Source organism: Prionailurus bengalensis, chromosome D3, assembly GCF_016509475.1.
Source record: "Prionailurus bengalensis isolate Pbe53 chromosome D3, Fcat_Pben_1.1_paternal_pri, whole genome shotgun sequence".
In the NCBI taxonomy this organism is placed as follows: domain Eukaryota; kingdom Metazoa; phylum Chordata; class Mammalia; order Carnivora; family Felidae; genus Prionailurus; species Prionailurus bengalensis.
This window is the reverse complement of record NC_057356.1, coordinates 26,036,730-26,063,643: the sequence shown is the minus strand read 5'-3', so window position 1 is coordinate 26,063,643 and position 26,914 is coordinate 26,036,730. Positions and strand designations below refer to the sequence as shown.

At 48.7% G+C, this 26,914-nt stretch overlaps 1 protein-coding gene across 3 annotated transcripts in view; it reads left to right on the top strand.

Moving 5' to 3' along the window:
* Nucleotides 1–6,661: 6,661 nt before the first annotated feature.
* The window catches only part of SEZ6L (seizure related 6 homolog like), a 182,712-nt gene continuing 162,459 nt past the window's right edge, over nucleotides 6,662–26,914 (top strand). For 2 of the 3 annotated variants that reach the window (XM_043558067.1, XM_043558066.1), the window contains exon 1: nucleotides 6,767–7,127. In XM_043558067.1, coding sequence (XP_043414002.1) covers nucleotides 7,034–7,127 — 94 coding nt within the window. In that variant the 5' untranslated portion in view covers nucleotides 6,767–7,033. Of the gene's footprint in view, nucleotides 7,128–26,914 lie in introns of all 3 variants that reach the window. The other variant, XM_043558068.1, reaches the window with a different exon arrangement.

The window sequence follows — 26,914 nt, the reverse complement described above, 5'->3', positions numbered from 1 at the left end:
AAATCTCCCTACTTTGTGTTGAAAAAGGTTCTTGTGTTCATGGAGTTTAGAATCTGGTGGGAGAACACACCTGTAAGCACATCAGTAAATAAGAAAGATGGTTTTAGATAGTGATACTTGTTAAGGAGAATTTAAAACCGAGGAAGTGCTTTCTGAAGAGGTGCCATTCTAGCTGACCACAGAAAAATGACAAAGAGCCAGCTGTGTATCTATCAGGAGGAAAAGCCTTCCGGGCAGGTGGACAGCCAGAGCAAAAGCCTGAGAGGCACATCTGGATTAGGAATGTTTAGAGATGCAGCTTCCTACAGCAACCACCAGGCCAGAGAGGGAGGAGGGGCCAGATCTGGGGGGGCCCTATAGGCTAGGGTAGGAGTTTGACTTATAATAAGATCGCCTCCTACAGGTGGCTGTAGGGATTAAATGAGATATCAAATGGTCAACTCGAAGCAGCTGCTTTAAACATTTATTTATTTTGAGAGAGAGACACAAACAGACAGAGCGTGAGCAGGGGAGGGGCAGAGAGAGGGAGACACAGATTCTGAAGCAGGCTCCAGGCGCCGAGCTGTCAGCACAGGGCCCGACGTGGGGCTCGGACCCATGGACCGTGAGATTGTGACCTGAGCCAGAGTCAGGCGCTCAAGCAGCTGAGCCACGCAGGCGCCCCAGCAGCTGCTGTAAAACATCAGCTTTTACTCTCGCAGGGAGGGCTGCCGTAGAACCCGTCATCTCTTGAGTGTGGAAGCTGACACCATTGTTAAAAAGAAATGGGAGTCACTCAGGCCTTGTCCATGGGCTTAATAGGCTAATTTCAGTTGGCCACTCCCCTAGATGTAGTCAGGAACTTTCTAGGCAGTATCTCAAGGTAATCTGCCCCTGAGCCTCCATCACCCAAAGGAAGATGACGTCATCTGCAGGACGAGTCCCTGCAGATTCCCCCTAAGAGATAGTGGCCTTGGCTGCAACAATCCTTTCTCTTCTTTTGCCAATAACTTCCCCACCCCCACCCTCCTTCCTATAGAAACCTATTCTGTACAACTCCTCCTCCGAGCTCTTTTCTACTTGGATGATGGGATGCTGTCTGATTCAGGAAATGCTTCCTGGAGCCAGTTAAATCTTCAAAGGTACTCAGTTAAACCTTGTTTTTAACACCACAGGATGGATGAATTTCTGAACTGGGAAGTTTTGAGAGATCACTTTTCCTAATTATTTTCCTTTTGCATATGGGTGAAGTAAGGATCAGAGAAGAAAAGAGACTTACAGACCTCACACAGGAGGCAGTAGGGAGGCCTCCAGGTGCTACACTTCATACCCACTGTTCCTTGGGCTCCTGAACTCAAGTCCATCCGTGATCTCCAAGGGAAAACTTCTTGGCCTCCATTCCTGCCAATGCTGGGTGTTGATTTCTTCTGGAGAACAGTGTGGGGTGATGGAAAAACTCGGACCCTGTGAGGCTCTCCTCTTCTCCTCGCACCCTCCTCTGTCTTCCTGGGGACAAAGGCTGGGCTTTGGCCAAGAAGCCGGGAAGAAGCTGAATCCCTGATGGGCTCAGGAGTTTTATTTCTTCTGTGCCCTTAACCCCAGCTGGGCTTTCTCCTGCGTCATAATAAATAGACGTACTAAACCCTGCTGGAGAAGAACTTTCTGTGGCATTGGGCCCATGTTGCTTCCTAAAGTCTATGTGATACAGTAAAACTACTCCCTTTTCAGGATGAGCACTTAGTTCAGCACTGAACCTGTATCCTCTCTCTTACCTTTGCAAAAACCCTAGGAAGTCATCACTGCTATCTCTCACTTCATACGGAGAGGAAAACTGAGGTTTGAAGGTCACACTTGGAGGAGGAAATTCAGGCATATCGGACCCCAATTAAACCTGCTGATTCCACAAGACACAGGTGCTCTTGGGGTCACCGAACACAAAAGTCTTAGGATGGTCCACAGGTGTGTGCCTCTTTGCAGAGGGAGGCTGCTCTTCATGGTCTGAAAAATGTACGCATTACAGTTTATAATGCCAGCAGAGTATATAAATATACGCAGTATCTTTAATTGATTTTTCCCCTCGCCTTTGAGGCCCAAAAGCATAAACCCAGGGAAGTCTTCAGGCTAGGTTCGTGGGAACTTGACTGTGGGGTCTTATCACATCCTCTATGTTTGTCCTTCCCTGTTAGCCTCCTTCACGTCTCCAAAGTACACTGGCTTTCCTTCTCATCTGGCCAGACAAGCCGCTAGAGAATGCAAATCCAGTTTGCAGGCTCGCTTTGTATTCTGTAAACTTTCAGTCTGAAATAAAGGCATTGTCTCCCTGTCGGATCTCTGCTGTGCACAAGCATTCCTCAAGAGCCAGGGCAGGTTGTATAGACAGATCAAGCATTTCCAAGGAAACCTAAGAGGGCTAACTGCTTCTTTCTAGGTAGTGTGGACACACTGGATGAGGGTGGCTGTGTCACAGTCGGTCACTCCCTTGTTAGCATCTGGCCAGCGTGATGCAATGGCCACATCCCTTTGGCACAGGGCTACACCAGGCTCATGGGAAAGTTAGGAAGACCGGGTTCAAATCACAGGAAGAGAAGCTGGTTGGATGCTCTGCCTTCCCCCATCACTCAAAAACAACTTGTCTCCTTTACTCTCAAATCATCCCATTTTATCTTCCTCATAGAACCTGGAGTTCTCTGAAATTGTTAATTATTAAAGGATTTGCCGTCCATCTCTCACCTGTACAAGGTAAGCTCCGGAAAGCTTCGAATTGTTAATTGCTGCATCCTCAGTGTCTGGCACATAATAGATGTTCAAGAAATATTTTTTGAAAGGATGGGTGGGTGGATAGATGGACGGATAGATGGATGGATGGAGAGTTTACTACATGCCATGTGTACTATCTTAAGTGCTTTCGAATAATCATCTCATTTAATCTAAGTCACAGCTTGTCATTGAAACAGTTTCAGAGAAGTTAAGTCAGTTGTTCAAGGTCACACAGCTGTTAGTAGGAGAGAAACCATTCAAATTCAGGTCTCTCAGGTTTCAAAGCCTGCTTTCACCACTCAGCTATACTGTCTCCCCTGGCATAGAACATCAGTCCTGGAAAGGATTTGGCACTCATGTGCCAGTCTAGTGAAATTTCCAGGCTTCACTAGACTCTCAGTTCTGGAGAGCAAAGGACAGAGTCTTCTGCACCCACAGCACCTACTACAGAGTTTGGCACCTACTAGCTACTCAATAAATAGAAGATACTCAAAGAGTATTTGTAGATAGATGGATGAGTGAGGGCGTCGTTGAGTGGATGGATGGATGGATGGGTGAGTGGATGGGGAGATGGACGGATAGACGGATGGACGGATGGATGGATGGAGAGATGGATGGATGGACGGATGGATGGATGGAGGGATGGATGGATGGATGGGTCACTGGATGGATAGACAGATGGATGGACAGATGGATGGATGGATGGATGGATGGATGGATGGATGGATGGGTCAGTGGATGGATGGATCCATGGACAGAACGACGGATGGATGGATGGAAGGACGGATGGATGGACGGATGGATGGATGGACAGATGGATGGACAGATGGATGGATGGATGGATGGATGGATGGGTCAGTGGATGGATGGATGGATCCATGGATGGAACGACGGATGGATGGATGGATGGATGGATGGATGGATGGATGGGTCAGTGGATGGATAGACAGATGGATGGACAGATGGATGGATGGATGGATGGATGGATGGATGGGTGAGTGGATGGATGGATCCATGGATGGAAGGATGGATGGATGGACGGATGGATGTATAGCAAAACAGTCCCAGAGAGGCTGATGATTCACCTAAGATTACACAGAAAGTCAGCAGAGGAGGGATCAGAATTGAGGACTCTAACCCACTTCTCTCTCACACACACAACACCAAAGCTTTGAGAATGAAACAGTGTTTTCCTTACAGTCTGAACAGAGCTCAATTCTTTAGTGCATCAGCTCATGGGAACTTCTCTCTAACCCCATAAAATAAGTGTTATTGTATCCCCTCATGTCACAGGGATATTATATCCATTTGTATCAATCACCCCACACTATAAGTGTTATTTTTATCTCTTCTCCTCAGAAGAGGAAAACAAGGCTCAGAAAGGTTAAATAACTTGCCCTTCTTACCCAGCAAAAGAGGTGAGGCCAGGATCTCACCTTTTGTCTCCTGACCAATTTTAAGTGTATAAGAGCTGATTTATCTAATGGCAACATACAGATTTGTGGGCACACATCTCTACACGGAAGCTAGATTCCCTCCCTGGGCAGCTGTGGGTGGCAGAGAATCCACCGACACCAGAATAGACACACAAGGTGTCCTGTGGTCACAGAACACAAGCCTGACAAAAGGTAGACCAACTGTACGATTTTGAGCAAGTTACTATCTCCCTGAGCCTCAGTCTCCTCATCTGTAATATGGGTATCAAAATTGCCACAGCAGATGATTTTCATCCACAAACCGCTCTGGTCCCAGAATGCTATTCCCATCATGGTATTTCTTCTTGGCGGGGGGGGGGGGGGGGGAATCTTAAAGACAGAGAGAGAGAAAGAGAGAGAGGGAGAGAGAGAGACTTCCCACCATCATAATCTCAGATTGCAAGGTCCTATTCTGTCAGGACTTTTCTCCATGCCATGTTTCAGCTGGCAAGCAGAATGAGGAAATCCCTGTCTGTGTTATTCAATGGGTTCATAATTTACTATATCACTTCTTCTGTGTAAGATACCTGCATGCAAGTAATGACCTTCTCAACACCCAATGCCTTTATCAAAAGAAGTAACCCCTGATGGTGGACTTTTAGTCATTGTGGCCCGTGGTAACGAGGGGGTACCAAAGCGCCAGGGGACATCTACTGAACCATAGCATGGAGACAGCCATCAAATTCCTGAGGTGGGAGGAGTGCCAGCTCTGGACTCAGACCTGGCCTTGAATCTACCTTGTCCCATCGCTTCCTGGCCACGTGACCTCAGGTGGGTTGTGACCTTCTCTAGGACTCAGGTGCTTATCTGTCAAATGGAGACAAGCACGTCTCACTGTGAAGGATCGTTACGAAATTGAAATGAGCAACCCTGCACACTGTGGTACAGTACCTGGCAAGCAGGAGATGCTTATAAACACTGGTTTCTTGCCTCCAAGTGTGGAGCTGGCCTATCTCTTTGTTTCTCTCTTCCTCAGTTTCTCCTGTTCTGTTTTCCTCAGTTGCCTTGTTTATGTTTCCCTTCAAGGAGTATTATTGGACGCCTATTTCATGCTAGTACTGTGCAGGCCCTAAGTGTTTGGTGATGGTGAGACAGGCAAGGCCACTCCTTACAGGGCTTTATGTCTAATATGGCAAAGCAGTTGGGGGGGGGGGGGCTTCATCTTCCCCAAGGAAGAAGTCAGCTCTCATACACCCCCTGCCTCTTTATAAAAACCACCAGTAAATGCCAGAAATGGAAACTCCCTTGTGCCAGGGATCAGGTTTTACAGGGGACTCTGTCCGCCAAGACTGATGCAGATCTGGATCTGCAGTGAGTACTCAGTAAAAAGCACTGAATGAATGAGTGAAAGGGGAAGCTTTGGGTGTGGGGGTCTTTTGATGCCCTAGACCAGAGTGCTCCCTCTCCCCTCCAGTCCTCTCCGGCCCTGTGCTCGCCTCCCCCACCCATTCTTTATAGGGACTCCCAGCCACCACTCAGCTAAAGACATATTCCTCCCGCTGCCTGCAACCTTCTCTCCATCTGCTCCCTCTGCCTGCTCAGGCTGCAATGTGGAGATAGTGTGGCAAGGTGGTGTGGGGGGAGGGCGAGAGAGGGCTTCTAAATTGGGGTGAGAGGCCGGAGAAGCTGGCTGGGCCGCAAAGGTAGCCCACACAGTCTGTCTTGAGCCTCTGGGAGTACCTACAAGCCTGTGCCCCCATCTAGCCCTTGGCCAATGCCTGTCCCTAAGCATCCGCCTGTCTCCCCCCTCTACTGTCCCCCACCACCTCTATTCATGGACAAAAGACAAGATGCTGAGAATCAGGGCTGGGCAAGAGCACAGCGTGGAGGGTGGGCCCCGAACTCCAGCTCAGATAGGGGAAGGGCCCATATACAGCAGAGCTAAGGGCCTGAGCTGAGAGGAAGCCCTGGCTAGCTCTGGCTCCCTGTTGACAATGGGGATGTGGACGATGGAACTCACATTAGAACAGATCAGTTTTAATTTATAGTCCCTGGTGAGGCTTCACAGGCATAGGAACCCCCGCCCCCAACGCCAAGTATTGGATACACAATTTCGTGGCCATTTATGTTGTTCTAGGGAGATGAACAACTCTCATCAGATCCACAGAGTGGGACACTTTCTAGGTTACCGGACTCGCTTTGGAAACAAGGGAGGCTGGCAGGGCAGAGGGCTGGTTGGGGCCCAGAGGGACCTGCGAGGGGCTGCGATGCGGCTGGGAGATCTGGGACTGGGGTCATTCCGGGAGGCTGAGCCATGGAAAGCTCTAGGCTGCTCGCAGGCTGAAGGCTGCGCTCGGTTTTGAGGCCTTCATCTCCCCGTCTGGAAAATGGTCAGGACGCTCTCCGGCCTCGCCTGGCCCGCGCTGGGCTGCCGCGAGCATCCGCTGGGAGGAAAGGCTCGGCCCACAGGACGCCAGGGGAATTGGCTTTAAACTTTGCGGGGCCGACGGCCGGCGGCTGGAGGCGGAGGCTGGCCCCGGGGCGCGGCGGCCCCTCTCCCTGCTGCCCGCCCGCCCCCTCCCTCCCTCCTCGCACTCGCTCGGCACAGACTCGGCCCCAGCCCCCTCCCTCCTCCCGCTCGCTCCCCGCTCGCTCACTCGCTCGCCGGCTCCTCCTCACTCGCCCGCCCGCGCCCGGCGCAGCTCGGCCAGAGCGATCGCGGGGCTGAGCGCGCGTCCGCCCGGGGGGCTCCGGCGGCTGCCCGGGCCCGCGGACCCCTGCCTCGCAGCGCCTGCCCTGCGCGCTCGCCGCCTCCCCGCTTCCAGGTTCCCGCGCCCGTCCGCCTGTCCGCAGCCCGCGGCCCCGCGCCCCCCGCAGCCACGATGCCCGCGGCCCGGCCGCCCGCCGCGGGACTCGGCGGGACCTCGCTGCTCCTCGCCCTGCTTCTGGGGAGCCCCGCGGCAGCTCTGGCGGGAGGTAAGCGCCCGGAGGGGCGGGGCGGGGGAGGGGGCAAAGTTGCGGCGTGTGCGGGGCGGCGGGGGGTCGTGGCCCACCCGGGCGACTCAAGCACCGCCCGCTGGGATGGGGAGCGGGGGCGGCCACCCAAATTCGGGTCTAGGAACCGCGTCCCCTCGGCCTGGGCTGCTGGGAGTGTGGAGGCGGGGATGTGTCTGAAGGACTCCGGCGCTTCCCGGCTGCGGGCTCCCTTTCGGTCTTCCCGGCTGTGGGGCTGACTCCCTTTTGCAGCCCCAGAGAATCTCCTTGGAGTGGGGTCGCCTCCAAACCCCAGATGCCCGGAGCACTCTGCAACCGCACCCGGGGCTGAGAGCCAGATAATTCTCACCCTTTCGGGGAGAGGACGAGAAGGGGGGGGGGGGGGGCGGCAGCTGACCCGCCCTGCAACTGAGGACTAGACTCGAACAGTGTGTCTGGAGTGGGGGGTGCGGGTGCGTCCTAATGCCGAGCCCTCCCACTCTAGGACCCTTTGGTTCAGGCTGCCTCGCGGGACTGGGTCCCTGGACCGATCCCAGCCAAGTGTCTGGCAGCCGAACTTGGGTGTGGCTTTCGCCTGGAGGCCGGTGGAGGGCCCTCAGGGTTCTCAGAACTTGCGGGGGAGGAAGAGATGGCAGGTCACAGTCGGGAACCTGAGCGGACACTCCCCTCCCCCACCCCCAACAGCCTAGCGTCTCTTAACACTGTTATGAATTGGAGGGGTGGGTACTAGTTTCGCCCACCACGTGCTTGCCGGTTGGGAAGGGAGGGAGGGGTCCAAGTTTAGGGGAGGATCGCTGCTCCTCCTTCCCAGACCCGGAGCCGCACCCTCTTCTCCACCCCGCTGAGGTCCCCCAGGAAAAGTTGTGTGTTGGGGGGTTGGGCGCTTCATTCACACAGAGCCAAGCGGGAGAGCTTTGAGGATTTAATCAGTTCAGTAGGAGACCCAAGAGTGGAGGGTAGCATTGGTAGACCACCGGACCTAGCCTTTTGAAAGGTCCAACTCCGGCTCCCAGAAACTCACGTGGGAAAAAGCAGGGCAGTTGCAGGGTCTGCCCAGACTGAAGACTGTCGGGGGCGCACACCCACCCCACTTGGGTCCTCATTTCTGTTTGGATGGTCTTGACCCGGAGTTGGGGCCCAGGCGGTGCCCTTTCACCCTGGGGCGTTCTGGACCCCTGGCGTGCACACCTGCTTTCAGCACCAAAGGCCGCGGACAGCTCTCAGCTCCGTGGGCCCTAGTTCCGGGTCCCATTCCTTTCAACTCTTACCCACAGCCTGGAGTGCCCTCCTCAGCATAAATCAGGCATTTTATCCCCACCCCCCTTCTTTTTAAATGTGGAGCCCCGGAGTGCAGAGCGGAGGAAATAATTCATCACCTTTTGTTTAACAAAGCATATCATTAAAGAACCCCCCTTTTATGAAGCAGTAATAATATTCACAATTTACACCAGGTCTGGACAATTTCTCTGGGATAGATGGGGGAAGAGAATCGGTTTAAATAAATCGTTTCCACCACAACATGCTCTTCCTTAATTAGCTGTCTTTCCACAATGGCTTGGTGGCCTTGAACAGAGTCCACATCTCCCTCTCTCATTCCCCGCCCCCCTCTTTTGAATCTGTGTTGTGACTAACACACAGAAAGAACCCAAAGCTACCCAGTGTCTTGCTGGCTTTTCTCAAGTGATTCTACCTCTGAGGACCACACTCCAATCAATACACCACCCTCCAGGAAAAATGCCTTAATGGCAACTCTTGAATTGTCATCCCAGACAAGGATTTCATATCCTGCTTCTTTCACTGGCTTCAAATACAAAATGTGCGTGTGTTAATTTTTAAGACATTTCATATTATTTTCCCAACTGTTCAACACTATAGCTAGCCAGCATATATTTTTAATTAACTTCAGGTCACCGCCAAATTAAAGTCAACTGATGCACTACTTCGGAAGGCTCATTAATAACTGTGAGCTTCTGACTCTTAGACTCTTAAGTCTCAAGGAAAGAGTGAGGATAGCCAATGAACACTGCCAATTCTGATGGTGCTTTTGGAAACAATTGACCTTCCACAGTAAACTCTATTTTTAACATGGAGCCCAACTTCCCGCTAATGTGGAAGGAGAGCCGAACATCTAATACCTTGTTGCAAACTAGTCCTGTTTGCCTGTGGAGTTGAGGGGGGTTTGTAAATACTTGAAAGGGACTTGTTGCTACATTCTTATGCAGGTCACGTGATTCTCTGGGCCATTTTGCTGTAAGGCATGAATAAGTATAAAGTATAACTTGTTTTTGAAGAGGCTTCTTATTGTCTAAAATATGCACATGGGGAATAATTGTAGCTCCGTGCTAAGACTGCAGAGCGTGAGTGTAATTTCTTTTCTTTTTCTCTTGAATTAATAAAGCAAATTCAATATTGCTCAATAAGACTCAAATTTGCTGCCTCCTCTAGTCTCTAATGTGCGTTGTTGTTAAATTCACTTAACAACTATTTTCATTATGGATTGCCATTCTTTTCCACGGAGTTTTGGCTGCTTCTGCCAGGGGCCACCTTATCTAAGCTTGAGGGATTCTTCTTGGGTTCGCAAGGTTTCATTAGACATTAGGACAATAATGTTATAGTCAGTCCTCCCTTTTCCAAGACAGAAGGATGTTTCCTGATCAGAGTGGCTTGTTTTGTGGTTTTGCTCACAAGTACATTCCGGCTATTCACGAAGCTATTCCAAAGGGCTCAATTTACTGGTCCCCCGTTTGGTCCAGTGGCGTGCTTCAGACCTCCACTAGGGGCGCTCAAAGCTGTAGTTGGTGACCTAGGGCAGTTCTGACCTTTGTAACCAGCAGGTGCGTGCAAGAGTGGAGCTCTAAAGATGGTCTCGCCACCGCCTCCACCCCCCCCCCCCTTTGCTGCTTCCTACAATTGATTCCTATTTCTCAGAGAGAAATTATTGATTGACACTCGACATGCAGTGGAAACAGAGGAAGGAAAGAATGCAAAGGCAGGAGAATGCTCCAAGAAAAGCAACCTCAGAATGCAGAGTCCTGCTGTCCTTTTCTCTACCAGCTTGTGGTTTCCTTCATGGAGCCAAATTGCAAAACACCAAAGAGGCCATGACAAGGCCATGGGGAGTTCTGGGGAGTATGAGCTGGGCACTGGTATCAGATTTATAGGGTTCTGGAAAAGAGATATGCTGGCCTCTAAAACCTGGGTCCAGGTCCAGGTCCAGTGTTCATGAATGTGTGACCTTCCACAGCACCGTCTTCTCTGAGCATCCATTTTACCATCTGTGGAATGGGGGCAGGGCTGCGGGATTGATGGTCTTGGTCTGGAAGGATGTTTGCAATGATTCTGTAACACTTCCTTGTAAAGCACCTGGCACGTAGTAGGTGCTCAAGTAACATTTCCTCTGATTTTCTCCTGCTTTTCAAAAAGCAAATTGCCCCTATTAGTAGGCACCAAGGGAGCGAATCCCTGAAGTTGGTGAAGCAGATGTTGGCATAAATATCTGGGTGACTGAGGCCCAAGTAAAAAGGGCGGATGTGGGAGATGGTGCCGGCATCCTTCCTTCCCAAGGCCTCCTACTGTAAATCTTTGAACCCCAATATTACCATCAGGAAGCAGAGTCCGTGGCACCAGAGGTGTAGGATGGCAGTCTAACGGTTGGAAAGGAGATACAAGGAGAGAATCTTCTGGAAAAGACATTTACTCGTTCATTCATTTAACATTTACTGAGCACTTCCTATGCATGTGGCAGGCCCCCCGTAGGGTGCAGGAGAGACAGAGTAATATGTTAGGGTCCCTGTCCCAGTAATGACCGCTTAGCAAAAGAGATCGGAAGTAACCACTGGCATCCGTGCCCTGTGATCTGCGCCTCGGGAGGGGGCATATCAGAGTACTGTGGGATCTCACTGGCCAGTGTGGTACACTCTCGCCTGGTGGGCTTCCCTGAGCAGGTAGCATTTGAGCTGGCCCCGGAGGGATGTGACAGGTGCCAGCAGACAGGGGCAATTGTTCTACGGTGGGATAGTAAAAGACTGTGAAGAAAGCTTCACTTTCGGAGCACATCACGCACGCACGGGAAAAACCAGAGGGAAGTGAGTGAGTGGGAGGGGCAGGCAGGTGGGCACACAGCCTGACATCTTCCTAAAAGAAATCGTCAGACCTGCCCCTCCTCCGTGCTCTCCCCGGGACTTCGTGGGCTCAGCGCATGAAGCCTGGAACAAAGGCCTGTGAGGCGCTGTGTTCGCTGTTGTCCGCTAGAGGTTGTGGCGACACACCGGAGCAAGCCTCTCTGAAGACAGCGGGTCCCAGTAGCCCAGTAGAGCCGCCCCAGCACTGGGTAAACACTGCCTCACTAGATTTGCATATTTGCATAAGCCTCTGGTTACTGTGGTTCCTCGGAAGCAGCCTTTTGGTGTCGGGTGAAGGTAGGGGGTGGGGAGAGAAGGGGCTGGTTCTAGGGGAGGGTACAGTGATGATGAGTCAGGTGGAGGTCAGCGGACATGTCTGATGTCATTTACAACATAGCTGGGGCCACGTCTTAACAATGAAAACAGTATTCACTGAGTGTTGATTTGGTTCCAAGCCCTGTGATAAGTGGTTTATGTAGGTTGGTTCAGGGAAGCCTCAGGACAACCCCAATAGATGCAGTTATCATACCCATTTTATAGATTGGGAAGTGGAGGCACAGAGAGGTTAAGCTGTGTGTCAAGAGTCAACAAGCCAAGAAGTGGTTGTAGTCTTGCATCATTTTCTTTCAATTTTTTTAAATGTTAATTTATTTTGATAGAGACAGACAGTGCAAGGGTGGAGGACGGGCAGAGAGAGAGTGGAAGAGAGACAATCCCAAGCAGGCTCGCACCGTCAGCACAGAGCCCAACGTGGGGCTCGAACTCACAAACCATGAGATCATGACCTGAGCCAAAACCAGGAGTTGGATGCTTGAGCCGATGCTTGAACTGACTGAGCCGCCCGGGCGCCCCTGGCATCAATTTTTTAACACCATGCCTCGCCATTGCCTCGTATTCCACATTCCCCACGCTCGGGTGCAGATTTCGCTGATGTATGACAGGGGCCAATAAATATTTGTCAGATGCGTGTTGGAGGCGTATCCTCTGCCCACCACTGGTCCTGGTACAGGGTAAGCACTCAAGTAAAACTAGTCAAACTGAAGGGAGTCATAAAGCGAAACAGGTTACAATGTATGTGTGGGCAATTCGTTCATAATCATCTTCTCCAATGATTACTGAATATACATCAGGCACTTGCATAGGTTGTATTATTTAATCTTCCCAATTTCTGTCCATTTTAGTGATGAGGAAACCAAGGCTTAGGAAGCTATTAGTTCAGGAAGCTCAAGGTCATCAGCTAGGAAGTGGCAGAGGTAAGATTTGAATCCAGATCCTGTGATTACTGAGCATATGAGCTTGAGTGTCGGGCACAGCACCTTCCAAGCTGGGTCCTGCTGTGTTTCCCAATGAAATGTGTGTACAAGGTGACTTCACTGTTAGTGTGCCATCGGGCTGGGTGGGCCTGAACCCCAGGTCATCAAACTCCAAAACCTGCCGGGGTAGTGACCAAAATGGACTAGGATTTTCCTAAGCCCCTAACATCTCTGAGATAAAGGAAGGAAGGGGAGGAGAGAGGGGAGGAGGGAAGGAGGAAGAAAGGAAAGCAGGATAGAAAGAAGGAAGGGAAGAAGGAAGGGAGGGAGGGGAAGAGGAAGAGGAAGAGAAAAAAGGAAAAAGAAAGAGAGAGCTTAAAGATTATTCTTCTCAACCAAGAAGACTTCACAAAAGAAGGTGAGCAATACAGCTCCTTCGTTGGTTGGCTTTGGAATTCTGGCTGCTTGTAATTTCCCCTGTTCCCAAACCACCGCACCATTAATGGAGAACCCAGAGTATAGAAAATTGGTTTCTGTAAGCTCCTAAATTAAGGAACCTAAACTTAATCATCTTTTGGCTGCGAGTCTCAGTTTTCCCATCCGTAAAATGGATCACAATAACCACAGCTACATATGCAAATCTGGCCTCATAGGGCTGGGATGAGACATGGGAGTTAAGGGCTTTATGCATACCAGGGAGTTAAGCTTCAGGGCGGTGGGTGCTGGCATGGAAGGTTCAAGCCCCCAAGCACCCCCATGCGTGTTTTGTCCTGGGCTGGTTATGAAAGAATGACAAAAGAGTGGCACTGCGGTTTGCCATTCAGTGTGGGTCCACTCTGGGCTAGAGGACTGGCCATGTGCTTACCCTATATATTCACTCCTTTGGTCCTCCTCCAACCCTATCAGGTGATGTTACTAAGTAGGTATTACAGGTGAGGAAACGGAGTCTTGGAAAGGTACAGCCCTTGCTCAAGGTGTTATGAACAATGAAGGTTACAGTCAGGGCTCAAGCCCAGGTTCATTCTAGATGCTAGGGTATGAGGTTTCACCTACAATGGCCAAATGGAGAGACGATGCAAGCCCAGAAATTAGGGCAGTTTGCACTGGATGCCAGGTGGGGAGATGCTTCCTCATCCAGTGGCAAATGCCACATGTCTCAAGTCAGCTCTCCAAGAGGAGAAACAGTTCATCCCAACCTTCCATACTCCCTCTGATGCTCCTGGTCGAAGCATCCTTCTTGTCTCACTCATGCAGTTCCTTGAAGCTGGACTGTCCCCTTGGGAGCCTGCAGAGCTGAAGATTAAATTCCCAGCTGGTTGATTTTAGCAGCATGACCTTGAGCTATGCGCGTCAGCGCTCTGAACCTAGTTTGGCCCAGTACATAAAATCAGGGTCCTGTCTCCCTTGCAGGATGGTTGCAAATAGTCAAAATGGGTAGCTATGTATAGACCATAGCACGTACTCAATAAAATTTCCCATTATTGCTACCAATATTCACCTGGTGAACTTCTACTCATCCTTCAAAACCCAGTCCCTAATTGTCTTTGCCTGTCTCCTGTCTGTGCCAGTTATGAATCACCCTCTGCTCCCCCATCCCATTTTATCCCTCTATTATAGATAACTCATACACTCATGATGCATGAGTTACCACTTAACACGCCTCCCTCAAAAACATCAACCGAAGCTTACTCATCCATATGACTCTTAGCCTGTCTGTAACCCAGCATAAGCCTCCACCCAGTTGTAAAGCTACACTACATTGCCTTTCATCTCAATATTAGTGGCGGGGAGGTAGAAGCAATCTGAAGATCTGCATGTGATTCCTCACCCTTTCTCCTATATCCGTGTGGCCTTGGACAGCCGGTCAGGAGACTTGATTCCTCATCTGAAAACCGGAAATAGCAGTAGCGTCCTACCTCAAGGAATTGCTGTGAGGAAGATCAGTGAGCCGATGGATGTGAAATCGCCGAAGAAGTCTACAAAAAAGAAGATGAAGAAGACGAATTCGATGAGGGAGGAAAGAGACACACTTTCTGAAAAACAACCACCACGACCCACCTTTGTGCAAACACACAGCCACAAGACGGGCCATTCGGTGGGTCCCCACTGAAGCCATGTTTCCTTCCAAGGGGCGTATTGGCTGCAATTACTTACCCTGTGGCTTAGCTCATTTCGGGACAGAGACTTTCTGGTCATGACACTGGGTGTTGTGGAGTCTGCCTTCTCTTGGGTCCCCTGGCAGCAGCAAAGACAGCAAATGCCCAGCTGAAAACTAGCAAAGTGAATGAAAACCTGTGCTTTAGAGTCAGAACAACCTGGGTTTCAGGCTGTTGCTTTCCATTAGGTGTGTGACCTTGGACAAGCAGCTGGGTCGCCCAGAGCCATCGTTGGACCACATGTAGGGGTGCCGGTCTACGCTCTCGAATTCTCCAGAGATGGTGTGATGAATGGGGACTGGGAATTGACAGGCTCTGCAGAAAAAGTTAACAAGGCACCCCCTTCCTGGGCTCTGTCATATTAAATCAGATTGTAGCAGATTTCAGGCTCTCGACCTACCTCAATCTGTTCCCTGATAATTTCATTTTACTGAGGAAAGAGACCCAAAGACAAGAAGGGACTTAACTTGCTCAAGGTCCCACTGCAAGTGAGGGGCAGAGCCAGGACTCAAACCTCTGACTCCTGTTTCCTGACTTCCTTTCTGAAATGACGTTTCCCCTCCTTTAAGAACTGTGGGATGTTCTCTCCTAGTGTGTGTGCTGAGAGCCAAGCAGAGGTGGCAAGGGGAGCCTTAAAGTCTCTGGCTCCATTAAACCAATGGCATCCATTACCCAAATCGGATATTTACGTCGTGTGTCCATGGCAGACTGACTGCATAAAAGAAATGTTAGCAGAAACTGAAATCAGGCCGTAGCTCCCTCTCATGCTGACTTGGCATCTGAAGCTTTGAGGCACTAGCAGACCAGCTCACACCTGGGAATGGTGCCATCCGAGCAGATGGCTTGAGTCAAGCAAGCAAGAGTAAACCATGGAAGCTCAGGGAGGCTCAGGTCCCAGGCCAGGTGCCCCCCTCCCCTGCTGGTCTTCCTTGCTCTCACCATGGGTCGTAGGGAGTGGCTCATTGAGAAATCCAGTGGGGGTGGGGGGAGTGTGGAGAGCCAGGGAAGAGTTGATTGAGGCATGGATGATGTGGTCAGAGCCAGCCTTGGGCAAGTAGCTGGACACTAAGGGATGATCTGAGGGCTGGAAGTTAGAGTAAGATGGGTGGATACAGTCTAATACATAGAGCCCGGAGCTTAGGACAAGTCCTGTAGGGCAGAGGGGTGAGTATGAACCAGTGGGTGATGGTTTCCTTGTCTGGTCTCATCCATTCCCAGTTTGGGTGTAGGCACGTGCCAAGCTCAGTGTCATGAGTTAGTGAGTTGGGATGCCGAAATGGGGCATTGACTCAGGACCAAGAGCCCAGCAAGGCAGTATAGTGTGGTAAAGAGCACTTACTCTGAAGTAACAGATATTGGTTCCAGCCTAATTGTGTGATCTTAGACAAGTCACTTAACCCAGATGATTGGGGTTGGGGGGGGGGAGTGATAACAATTATAGTAATGATTTGTTGAATCTTAGCTGATTCCCAGATTCTCACATCAGTGCTGGCTTCCAAGAGAGGAACCATTATTTCTTTTGGCTGTCCAGAACAAAGGCTCATTCAGGGTAGACAAGAATAAGAAGGCATGCCCTAAGGGTACCCCAAATACTGAGCCAAGAATACTCCAGGGATGGGCTCCTTTCTCCATTTCTCTCTTCCACGGCATCTGCTTCTGTCTGCATAGGTTGCTTCTGGCTCTCTCTCTATCGCCTACCTCCTTCTGTTCACTCACAGCAATCTTTCTCATCACCTCTACTTACACATGGGCTATAATGGCTTCTCCGGGTCAAACTCTACATGTGCACCATCTTATATGGTAGCCACTGGCCACACGTGGCTATTTAGTTTTAAATTTGAATTAATTAAAATTTAATTTAATTAGAATTAGAGTTCCTCAGTCCCACTAACCACATTTCAAGTACACGTTGGTCATGGGTGGCTAGTGGCTGCCATATTGGAGAACGTAGACAGAGAACATTCCTGTTGTGGTAGAAAGTTCTACTGGACAGTCTTGCTCTAGATCATGGCAGTCCAGACATACCATCTGACACTCAGCTTCTTCATGTTTCCCTGTTCAGATTCTTGAGGAGTATGGCTTGTCCGGCTAGGACAATAGATTGGCCACAGTCGTCTGTGGCTGGTGGGGTGAGTTTGCCATGGGGTGTAACACAGGGCTCATCAGGTATGTATTGGGGTAAAGCAATCACCACTAGTGACATTTCACGCTCTTGCTCTGCTGGTCTCCACAGTTGCTTTCTCAACCCTTCTAATTGCCAGGGTGTGGCTCTGGAAACTCTTTGGCCAGTACATCCATATTTATATAGCTGTGGCCTCACTGATAAACATATCTAAGAGCTGGGGAAGATCACACTGTGTCTGCTGACTCGTCTCCCTCACTGGGCAGTGAGGTCCTTGGGGTCAAGAGTTGTCTCTTATTGTCTCTGTATTCTTAGCTGTTTTGTTGAAGGGATGAATGAATGGATGAATGAATGAATGAATGAATGAAAGGAATTCATTCTTTGGCCATGAATGACCCCAATTTGGGAGGCATAGGGCACAAAAGCATTTGCAGAAAATGCCCTTCCCACCATTTGGGTAAACTCAAGAAAAGAATTTGAGATGGGCATTTATGAGAGGGGTCCTCATAAACTGTTACAATTGGGCGTTTCAAAGGGTCCGTTCTCTGCAAATCAGGCTGGGGTGGAAAGTGAAGAGAAGCTTCAAGATAGGGCCCCAGGAGCCTGCCCCCTCCTTGTGAAAATGTTCATCTGGAATCAGAACAATGCAGTTAGGAGCAATGGTGGAGGTGAGTGGGGAAACAGAACGCGTTTTTTCCCAAACATGTGGTTCTATGCATGGTTTTAGTAATGCAGCTGTTATATAACATTGTGATTTCTTCAAAGCTTTAATATTATGGAGACAGAGGGAGGAGGTGTTTAATGTTTAAAAGAATGTACTCAGAGTACACTTTCTGGGAGTGGTGGACTCAACACTGGCCTAGGCCGGAGACGGGTGGGAACTTGGATCCCAGCCCTGGCGTTTCTGTGCTGTGTGACCCTGGAGGAAATGGTCTAATCAACTCAGCCTCAGTTTCCATCTGCAAAACAGGAATATGATGCTTCCTCTGCCTCCCCCATAGGGTGGATTGTGAGATTGCAATGCCTATGTCACCTCCCTGCCCATCTCCGGCAGTGTCTGTGAATGGTCCCCCAGCCCCTGGATTTGAGCAGTGTACAACCTATGCAGCAGTATGTGGCAGCCCTGGATGTGGAAGTGCACCACTAAAGTGTAAAGTCATTACAGCAAAAGGAGAGGGACAGAGCTCTCCTGACTCCTCATTCTCTACAGGCTTCTGATCAGACCTCTTCCTCCATGGCCCCTGTAAGGCAGGTTTACCAAGTTGTAAAGCTAATTTGGGGCCAGCCACCTTGGAAATTAATGCAAACTGTGTGGAATCAGTCCTAGCCCTACTTTTCCAGGGCTTCAGGAAGGTAAATTTGCCTAATTTATGGCATTAATAAAAAATGATGTGCTCGGGCTAATTTGCATACTTTTACTTCAATCAGGGTTAAGAGCCACACTTTGTTGTTGTTTCTAAAGAAAGCCTCAGACTTCTCTTGTTATTCCAAAGGTGTAAACTTAGGCAAGTTACTTAACTTTCCAGGCCTCAGTCTCCTGGCTGTGAAATGACAATGATCCATGGACCCACATCACTGGATGTCGTGAGGACTCGTGAGTTGTAAATGGGTAGAATAGTGCTTGGTACCCGCTAGGAGTCCAATACTTACAATAGCATAGATAATATCAGATCATACTTATGGTATCATCATCATCATTCATTCATTCATTCAACATGGTTCTTGTCCTACAATTGGTGTCATGGAGGAGTCAGAAGGACGCGGTGTCACAGTGTGCCAACCTGTGGAGTTGTTGCAAGCCCAGCACCGGGACTCGTGCTGGAACAGAGCAGGTGTCCAGCCACGGGATGCACGGACAAATGGATTACAATGATCATCAATCACTGTACCACAGATGCAAGAGTTTGAAAGCCTTTCTCCCCGCTTCTAGACAACGAGGTCCTCCAAAGCAGGGCCGTGTCGCATTTCCCCACCTCCCAGCAGTACATCTCCCACAAAACAGAAGCTCAGTAAATACAGAGCTGCAGAATGAATGGATGTTGAGGTGTAATCGTTCTTAATTAGCGTGTGGGAAGTCCATATTATCAGCATGCATGCTAACGCATAGATGTCCTCCTCCCAGACTCAGAACATCTCGTGTCGGTGTCCCCAACATCTAGCTCAAAGGGCACAATGGGCAGTGAGCAGGTGCTTGTTGGACATGTGGCAGTGGCCTAGAGGTCACAAGTTAGGGTAATAGAAGCCTGAGTCTGGATCACTTATGAGCCATATAACCCTCAGCAAGTTGTGCTTTATGGGAATAGTAGAGGCAGAGGAAATAACTCTACCTTTTTCATCTAGTTGATGAGACACACACAAAAAATTAGGAAAATTTCCATCAAGAGCTGAGCACAGTGCCTGACAGAAATTGAATACTCAGTATAGATACTGCTACGAGTAAGTGAATGAGCACTGTTCTCAAGAGTCTTTTTTAAGTGTTTATTAATTTTGAGAGAGAGAGAGAGAGAGCACAAGTGGGAGAGGGGCAGAGAGTAAGAGGGAGACACAGAATCTGAAGCAGGCCCCAGGTTCTGAGCTGTCAACACAGAACGTGGCACGGGGCTTGAACCCACACACTGTGAGATCATGACCTGAGCTGAAGTCAGAGCTCAACGGACTGAGCCACCCAGGTGCCCCTCAAGAGTCTTAATAGAGAGAGACTTGATGGGTCATTCTCAGCTGGAACAGAATTTGCAAATGCAAACCCCAGAGATAAGATGTTCTGTAGGAATTCAGGCATGGACATTGATTTTAGAGCAACCACATCTAGACTCTGCTTCCCAATTTAAGGCATTTTATTATCTTGGTTAATAAAATCAAGTTTCTAAGCAGAAAGCAGGGGTCCGGAGGGGTCAACCCATCACTCACTGACTGTGAGTGTTTAATCACCAAGGTTCATCTCAGATCAGCCACAAAACCCAAAACAAAGAACCACATGGGCATAGGCTTCCGTCAGAGGCTTCCAGAAGGCAGTGTCTGGGTCTGTCTTGTCTCTCCACCATACCTCCACTCTCCCTGTTTCCAAAGAAAGTAGGTCCCCGGAAAGGCCGAGAAGGAAACAAATTCCCATAATACACTAGAACCCCGTGGCTTTGTTTATAGAATCCTGCTTAATTACTAGCAGAACCTTCGAGGGTGACTGTTAGAGCCATTTGATTCTAGACAAGGAAGCTGGGTCTCAGATGGCTAAGCGCTGGTGGATTAGGGTTCCTTCCTTCCTTCAGGCTCTTTGTCTTCCTTCAAGACCCTCTATTCTGTAGCAAGCACTCCATAGCTGCTAGAGATACAGAAATGAATAAGGCGTAGCCTTGCCCTCAGAGACCCTAACATGTAATCATTCTTCACACTCAGGTATGACTCACGCGTGCCAGTGCTTTTCTGTCTTCTCCCCTCTCTCGTGCTGGCCTGTTGACTTGCAGGCATGGAGTGGCTGCTTTCGAGGCACCAGGGCTGGGATTTCCCAGTGCATTCCCAGGCCACTAGTCCTGGTAGGTGTCTACGTGTAGCGAGGTGGTTTGGTCTCATCCAAGCATCTCTAGGAAAACAAAAAATTTTTTTTAGTTGACGCTCTTCAATGGGCCAAATAAATCTATCACTTGAAGAGAACCTTCTGTAACCAGCCTAGACTTCGCAGGAACAGAGGCCAGAGGCGAGAACTCCAGCGAAGTGTTCCTGACTTCACTTATGGCAACAGTAGGCTGGCTTTTTGTTCTCTTGCACATGTAGGAAAATCCATTCTGAGCTGAGTTGCCAGAGATGTAGCGAGCGTGTGAGAGTGTGTATGCGCGTAAATAATATGCCCATTATTTCCTTAACGCATAGACTTGGACAATCAGTTAATGAGGTTTGGCCAAAAACAAATGAATTCCTTCAGGTCCTGGGGTAGTTTTATTCTCAGTAGTAATAAAAATAGTCATTTATTCTCTGCATGTGGCAGAGTAGATACCCGTTGTTGGATTAGATTGTCACAAACAATTTTGAGGGGCTAGTGATACAGAAAATTAGTCCTACTTTCCAGTCGAAGAAACTGAGGGTCAGAGAGACTCCGTGATGGAATGATTCTTTGGCCTTTGTGTTTCCTGACCTTGATGTTTTTGAAGACTACAGGCCCATTGTTTTTGTAGAATGGCCCTCAATTTGGGCATATAGGCTGAGTTCTTACAAAATGGTACCATGTTGTCCGTATCGGTCTGTAACTTGACTTGCTCCTTCTTGGTCCCAAATTCCAAGTTAGGCTGTCTTCACTGGCTCCCTTTCTTCCTCCCCAGCCTCTAATACCAAGGATTGTACTCCGTTCTGGGATCTCTTCCCAGGCGCCTCCCCTCCATGCTCCTCTCCCTTGGCCATGCTTCCACAGCCCCAGGCTAGCACCCCTGTCCTGGTAACCTGCCTTCCCTATTCTTAGTTTTGCTTATACCTGTGTTTCCCCCCCCCCCCACTAGACTGTGGGAAATTCAGGGCCTGATTCACCGATTCAACCATGAACAGCAAATATTTAACGTGTGTCCTATACAGGCTCTGTTCCAGGCACTGGAACAAAAAAAAAAGCCACAGGGCCAACCTTCAAGGAGCTTATGCTCTCTGTGATCTTTCATTTATTCACTGACTCAACACGTTCGTTCATTCATTTATTCAGTGAATATGCGTTAATAGTCCTTTGCTCGGCTGCGTCACCTGCGTAGTGATCATTCAGTATTTACATAATGGGGTTAAATGATGGCCCACCTCTCAATGAGAGAGACAGGGATTGGCATATTCATCTGTGATAGTACCCACGATAGAAAGCTTCCGGAGAACATCAGACATTCTCACGGGCACTGTGTACTTTAAGGGGTTAAAAAGAAAGCCACGGACTCTGAGAGCATGAGCTGAATCGGAATCCCTCACGCTGCCCATGGGGGCTCAGCCAAAGCCAGGCACCTCCGCCTGACCTGATACAACCCCTTGGCCTGGACCAGCAGAAAGACCACCTGACCGAGAGTGGGAGATCTGTGTTCTGTACAACTACCAAAGATGTGCTGTGCAGCCTTGGGCTCATCCCTGTACCTCCCTGGGCTCAGTTTCTCCATTTCTATATTTAGTGATCTGGGCTTTATCAGGAGTTTCCAAAACATGACCTGAAAGCCCATGGCAACCTGTTAAGACCCAGATACTCGAGCTGCAGCCCTGCCTATTGCCTAGGAAGCCCCACACACTGTCTCCTCTAGAGGTTTCTGAGGCATCAGTAACTGTGCCTGAATTATTGGACCTCTAAGCCATGACCGTTTATGATTCCTTTGTTGATGATGATGATCCTTACCATTTATATGCCAGGTGCACACTGAGCCCCTTCCTCACCTTCCCTCATATAAGCCACAGAACAGTCCAGCTCCGTAAATCTGTTACCCCGTTTCACAGCAGTAGCCACTGAGGCTTGGAAAGATCAACTTGCATAAGGTCACACAGCTGGTAAGAGACAGAGCTGGGATTTATATCCATGTCTGAGGGACTGGGAAAGAATTCACTGCCTCTCTGTAGTTTGGATGGGGGATGGGAGTCTACTTTTAGCCCCCCACCCCCCGCCCTGTGTTCCCTCCCAGATGATCCTGGGGCCCTGATATCCTCTCTTCCTTAAAAACCTAGTTAACTCCTTTAATGAGCCAGATAAATGTACCCGGTAAAGTGCGTGACCGATCACACCCAACTTCCCATGAACCAGGCACGGGCTTGCCAGGCGCCGGGACGGCCTCCCTGACATGAATTATTGCAACCATCAGCCTTCTTTCCGGCTTCTGCACTTGTGGGGGACAGGCTGAGCCAGGGATGCGTTAGCATGCAGAATTCAACCCTCGGCTTGGCTGTGCACGGGCCTCCAGAATTCGGGACATTGGAAGAACTAACAGAAAGCTGTTGTGGCCCAAGTATCAAGAGCGGGGAAGGCATTGGGCAAAAGGAAGGGAAGAGGTGGGTGGACCAGATCCCTTAGGGCAGGGGGCTGCTGGGAGGTGGTCAGGGGTTTATTCCCTCGCTCTTAGAAGCTCAGTGTAAGCAGGGGTGTGGCCTGTGCAGGTTTGATAAAGCCTCTGGGAAGTGGAGGGGGGTTAGTTATGAGACCTTTGCAGACAGCGTTTGGGGGAGTAATCCCACCCCTCACTCCTCCTCATGAGTCAGATTCACCCGTCCCCAGCCTCCCAGCTAAAGTCTGGAACTAGGGAGGCCGAGGCTCTAAGCCTGCTGGGAAGTTTGCAGGGGTCCCAGCCCTTGACCCCTTGACTGTGTTTAAAACCTCAACTCCTCCACCGACTCGCCCCCTCAGACCTGGCCTGGTGCTTTGAAAGGCTTTCTTTGTCCTCCCCATGGTGGTTGGGACACAGGGGGAAAAAAAGCAGCAGAGAGGAGAGGAAAAGAATATAAATTCAGACTAAGATGATTAAATCCAGCCTCTCCCCTCCTCCCAAACCCTGATCAGACTGTACAAAAGGATCTCATATATATTATCACTGACTCCTGGTTTAATGTAGGCCCGACATTGCTGGGTAAATTAAACGACATTTATAATATAGCTTAACTATAAAAATGTGCTTGGGGCAGAAATTAGACATACCAGGCCTTTTCCAGCAAAAGACATTTTTACAAATGCATGAGCACCTGAACCAATTTGGAGGCCCTGTCATTTTGATTTAGAGCCGGGGAAGTGGGGCTGATCCCTAAAGAGGAGAAACAATTATCCGGGTGAGGAAGATTTGAGAATTCTTTTTCTTATCACTAACCTGCCTTGCACTCAAAAGCATCAGGTAGAAAAGAGGGTTGACTCATGAGTGAAAGCTGGGACCCTTTTCCACCTGCTTAACCCACAAATCCCTTATGACTTCTACATGCTCTCTCTTCCATGGAGTTCTCCCTGCCCCTCTAAGCTGGCTTAGGAACATCTCACTGGAGCACTCACCTCCATTTTGTTTCAGTTAGCTACTGCTGCATGACAAAAGACCCCCAAAATTTAGTGGCTTCAGGTAACAACCATCTATTTATTATCTCCTGCAATTCTGTAGTTTGACTAGGCTCAGCTTAGTGATTCTTCTGGTGCATGCGGTGTTGGACAGAGCCACAGTCATCAGGTGGCTTGACTGGGCTAGAAATGCCAAGAGGCTCAGCTACATGTCTGATGGCTGGAGCTGCTTACCACCCAAACAGCTCAGTTTCCTCTCATGTGGCCTCTAGTGGCTTGGGCTTCTCCCAGCATGACAGCTGGATTCTAAGAGGGAGTGTTCCAAGAGCAAGGGCAAGAGCTGAAGATCTCTTAAGGGGCAGCTTCGGAAGTTGTGCTTTGCATTCTGTCAGTCAAAACACGTCACGGGTCCCGCTTAGATTCAAAGGGAGGGGAAATAGACCCCATTATAGATGTGAATGGCCGAGACTTGGCAGCCATATTTAATCTACCTCTCTCGTAGTTATTCCTAATATAGAATTCAGTGTGCTGTTACCAAGGTTTAGGTCTGTGTCTCCTTGTACAAAGGGACGCTTGTCTACTTCACTTAAGGTACAAAGGAGCTGCTATTGATTCAAGTTTGATAGAGCAGCCACGGTTCTGGGTGTTCATTTCAAGTGTGGTCACTCCTAACCCAGGAGATTATTGTGAAATATTGCAGGAACCTAAGGACCAATATTACATTCATTTATAGCAGTAGTCATAATGATGGCTAATCGTAATAAGTATTAACAATAGTATAATTCTTACTGCCCTAGTAGTAATAACTATAATACTGCCTTGTACTTAAGCAGCATTTAGCCACTTAAAAAGCACTTTTATTTCCATTGCCTTACTACTCTGTCCAACAACCTTGTGAAATTCCCCAAGAGGACTCTTATTAGAATCCATAGTTTATAAATGAGGAAACTGAGCCTGAGAAGGGATGAAAAATTTGTCATTAAATTAATCATCATGGATATAATGTATCAAGGACCCAGTAAGTGCTGGTCATCATATCAACAGTTTAATTTCCTTCTCAGAGCGATATCATGAGGTAGATACTGCTATGCCACCATTTTATAGATAAGGTAGTGGACGCTGAGAGAGGTGAAGCGTTTCACTTCTCAGGTTCATGACTGGGATTTACTTCTACATCAGTTCAGCTCCCCAGTTAATGACTCTTTCCCAATGCTACACAGACTTCCTTCCGGATAGCCATGTTCTAAGTTGCTTTGAGCTGAGAAAGCAGATAGCCTTTGTGCAAAAGTGGTGTGTCAGATCGGAGTGAAGAACTCTTCTGTGAATACCTACCACCCGTGGGTAGCATTTTTGGCTTTGGAAGCTTTCATTATTCACCCGTTCTTAGTCCTTGGTAGCTTCTGCATAGCCACGGTGACCAGGTAATACATTTCCAGAAAAGTGAGTTGTCCTATGTGTAAAGTTACGTGAGTCCATTAAGTCCGGTTCTCCCAGGGATGAAGTCACATTGAGGTCGTTAATTAAGCACTTAATGGGAGAAAAGATATATATTTTTTCAGCACCTATGATAAAACTCACCCAGTGGTATTTTTGGAGGAAGTACAACATACCAGGTACCAAAAAGCGGGATATTGCAGGGTTAAGCATGCTGACTTTTAAGTCAAGCCACCTGGGTTCAAACCTCATCTCTGCCACTTATCAGCTATACAGTCTTGGGCAACTTATTTAATTTCTCTGTGCCTCAGTTTCCTCATCTTTAACAGAGATTTATAATAGTACCTATCTCACAGGGCTGTGGGGAGGATTAAGCAGGCTAATCTACGTACCGTGTAGTCAGACTTGGTACATGTGCTCATCTTGGAATCCATCACTGGGGTTGGAGTGATGTAAGACCTGATTGGCCAGTCCTTGGCTCCCCAACACACGGATTGAGGTGAGGGATGGTGGAAAATCAAAATGCTGTCACCAAGAGAAAATCCAGAAAGAAAGTCCAATATGTGGGGGAACAAAGAGATTCTTCTTTTTTTTTCTACCATGCCTCTATCAATGGCTGAAAGACTCAAGAAGGGACTGAGTATGTTGTCCTCAGCAGGGTCTTACAAGGTGGCTGCAGCCCAGACCCAGCACTGCCATTCAGTAGTCTGCTTTCCTCAGGAGATAGTGAGGAAAGTGTGCAGGAAAGATCCTGGGGCTTGGCAAGACTGAGACCTGTCAGTTTCGCAGCAAGCTGTCTTCAGTTGTGAAACACTGTCCTATAAATATGTAGGGTGCCTGAGAAATAGGCATGTGCCAGGTCCATCCGAGAGGCAAACATTTAAGCAACAGCCTCTTGCTTTGATGAGAATAAGGAAAATGTGCCATTATCCAAGTCCCTTCCTTTCTGTGACCCTCAGTATTTTCATCTGTAAAATGAATAATGTCTTAGATGGTATCTTAATACTCTTTCAGTCCTTGTGCTTAAGGTTTTGTGCCTAAGTTAAAATGGTTTTAATAACAGCTTAAAAGTGAGGAGTCAGAGCACATCCACCAACTCACTGAGTGATACTGAGTTAGTACTTCATCTATCCATCTGCTTGTCCATCCATCCTCCTGTTCATCCATCCATCCATCCATCCATCCATCCATTCATCTATCTATCCACCTGCCCACCCATCTGTCCATCTACCCAACCATCCCCATCCATCAACCCATACATTTATCCATGCATCCACCTACCTGTTCATCTATCCTTATATACACCTGTCCATCCATCTATACATCCATGCATACATTCATACCTACGTACATTCTTTCATCTATCCATCAACCTTTCCATCCATCAGCTCATCCTCTGTAAGGTCACTTTAAGACTTTGGTTTGCCCTAAGCAACCTTATTCCGGAGCCCCAAACTCACATCATATCATACAAATTAAATGCATTTTTACTGACGCATTTTAAAGGAAATATGGAAGTCAGCTTTTGGAATTATTTGGTTACCACGGTAACTGTCTCAATTTACATTTATCTGTAATTTCCTGAAAAATCATCAAGAATACTCAGGAATTCTTGTGAAATGAGATTCTAACCCATCAACTCTTTTCAAATATAATGGAACTTTTATGAACACTAAATTTAAAAAATACTAAGGTTGACATGATGGTAAGTTATAGAGC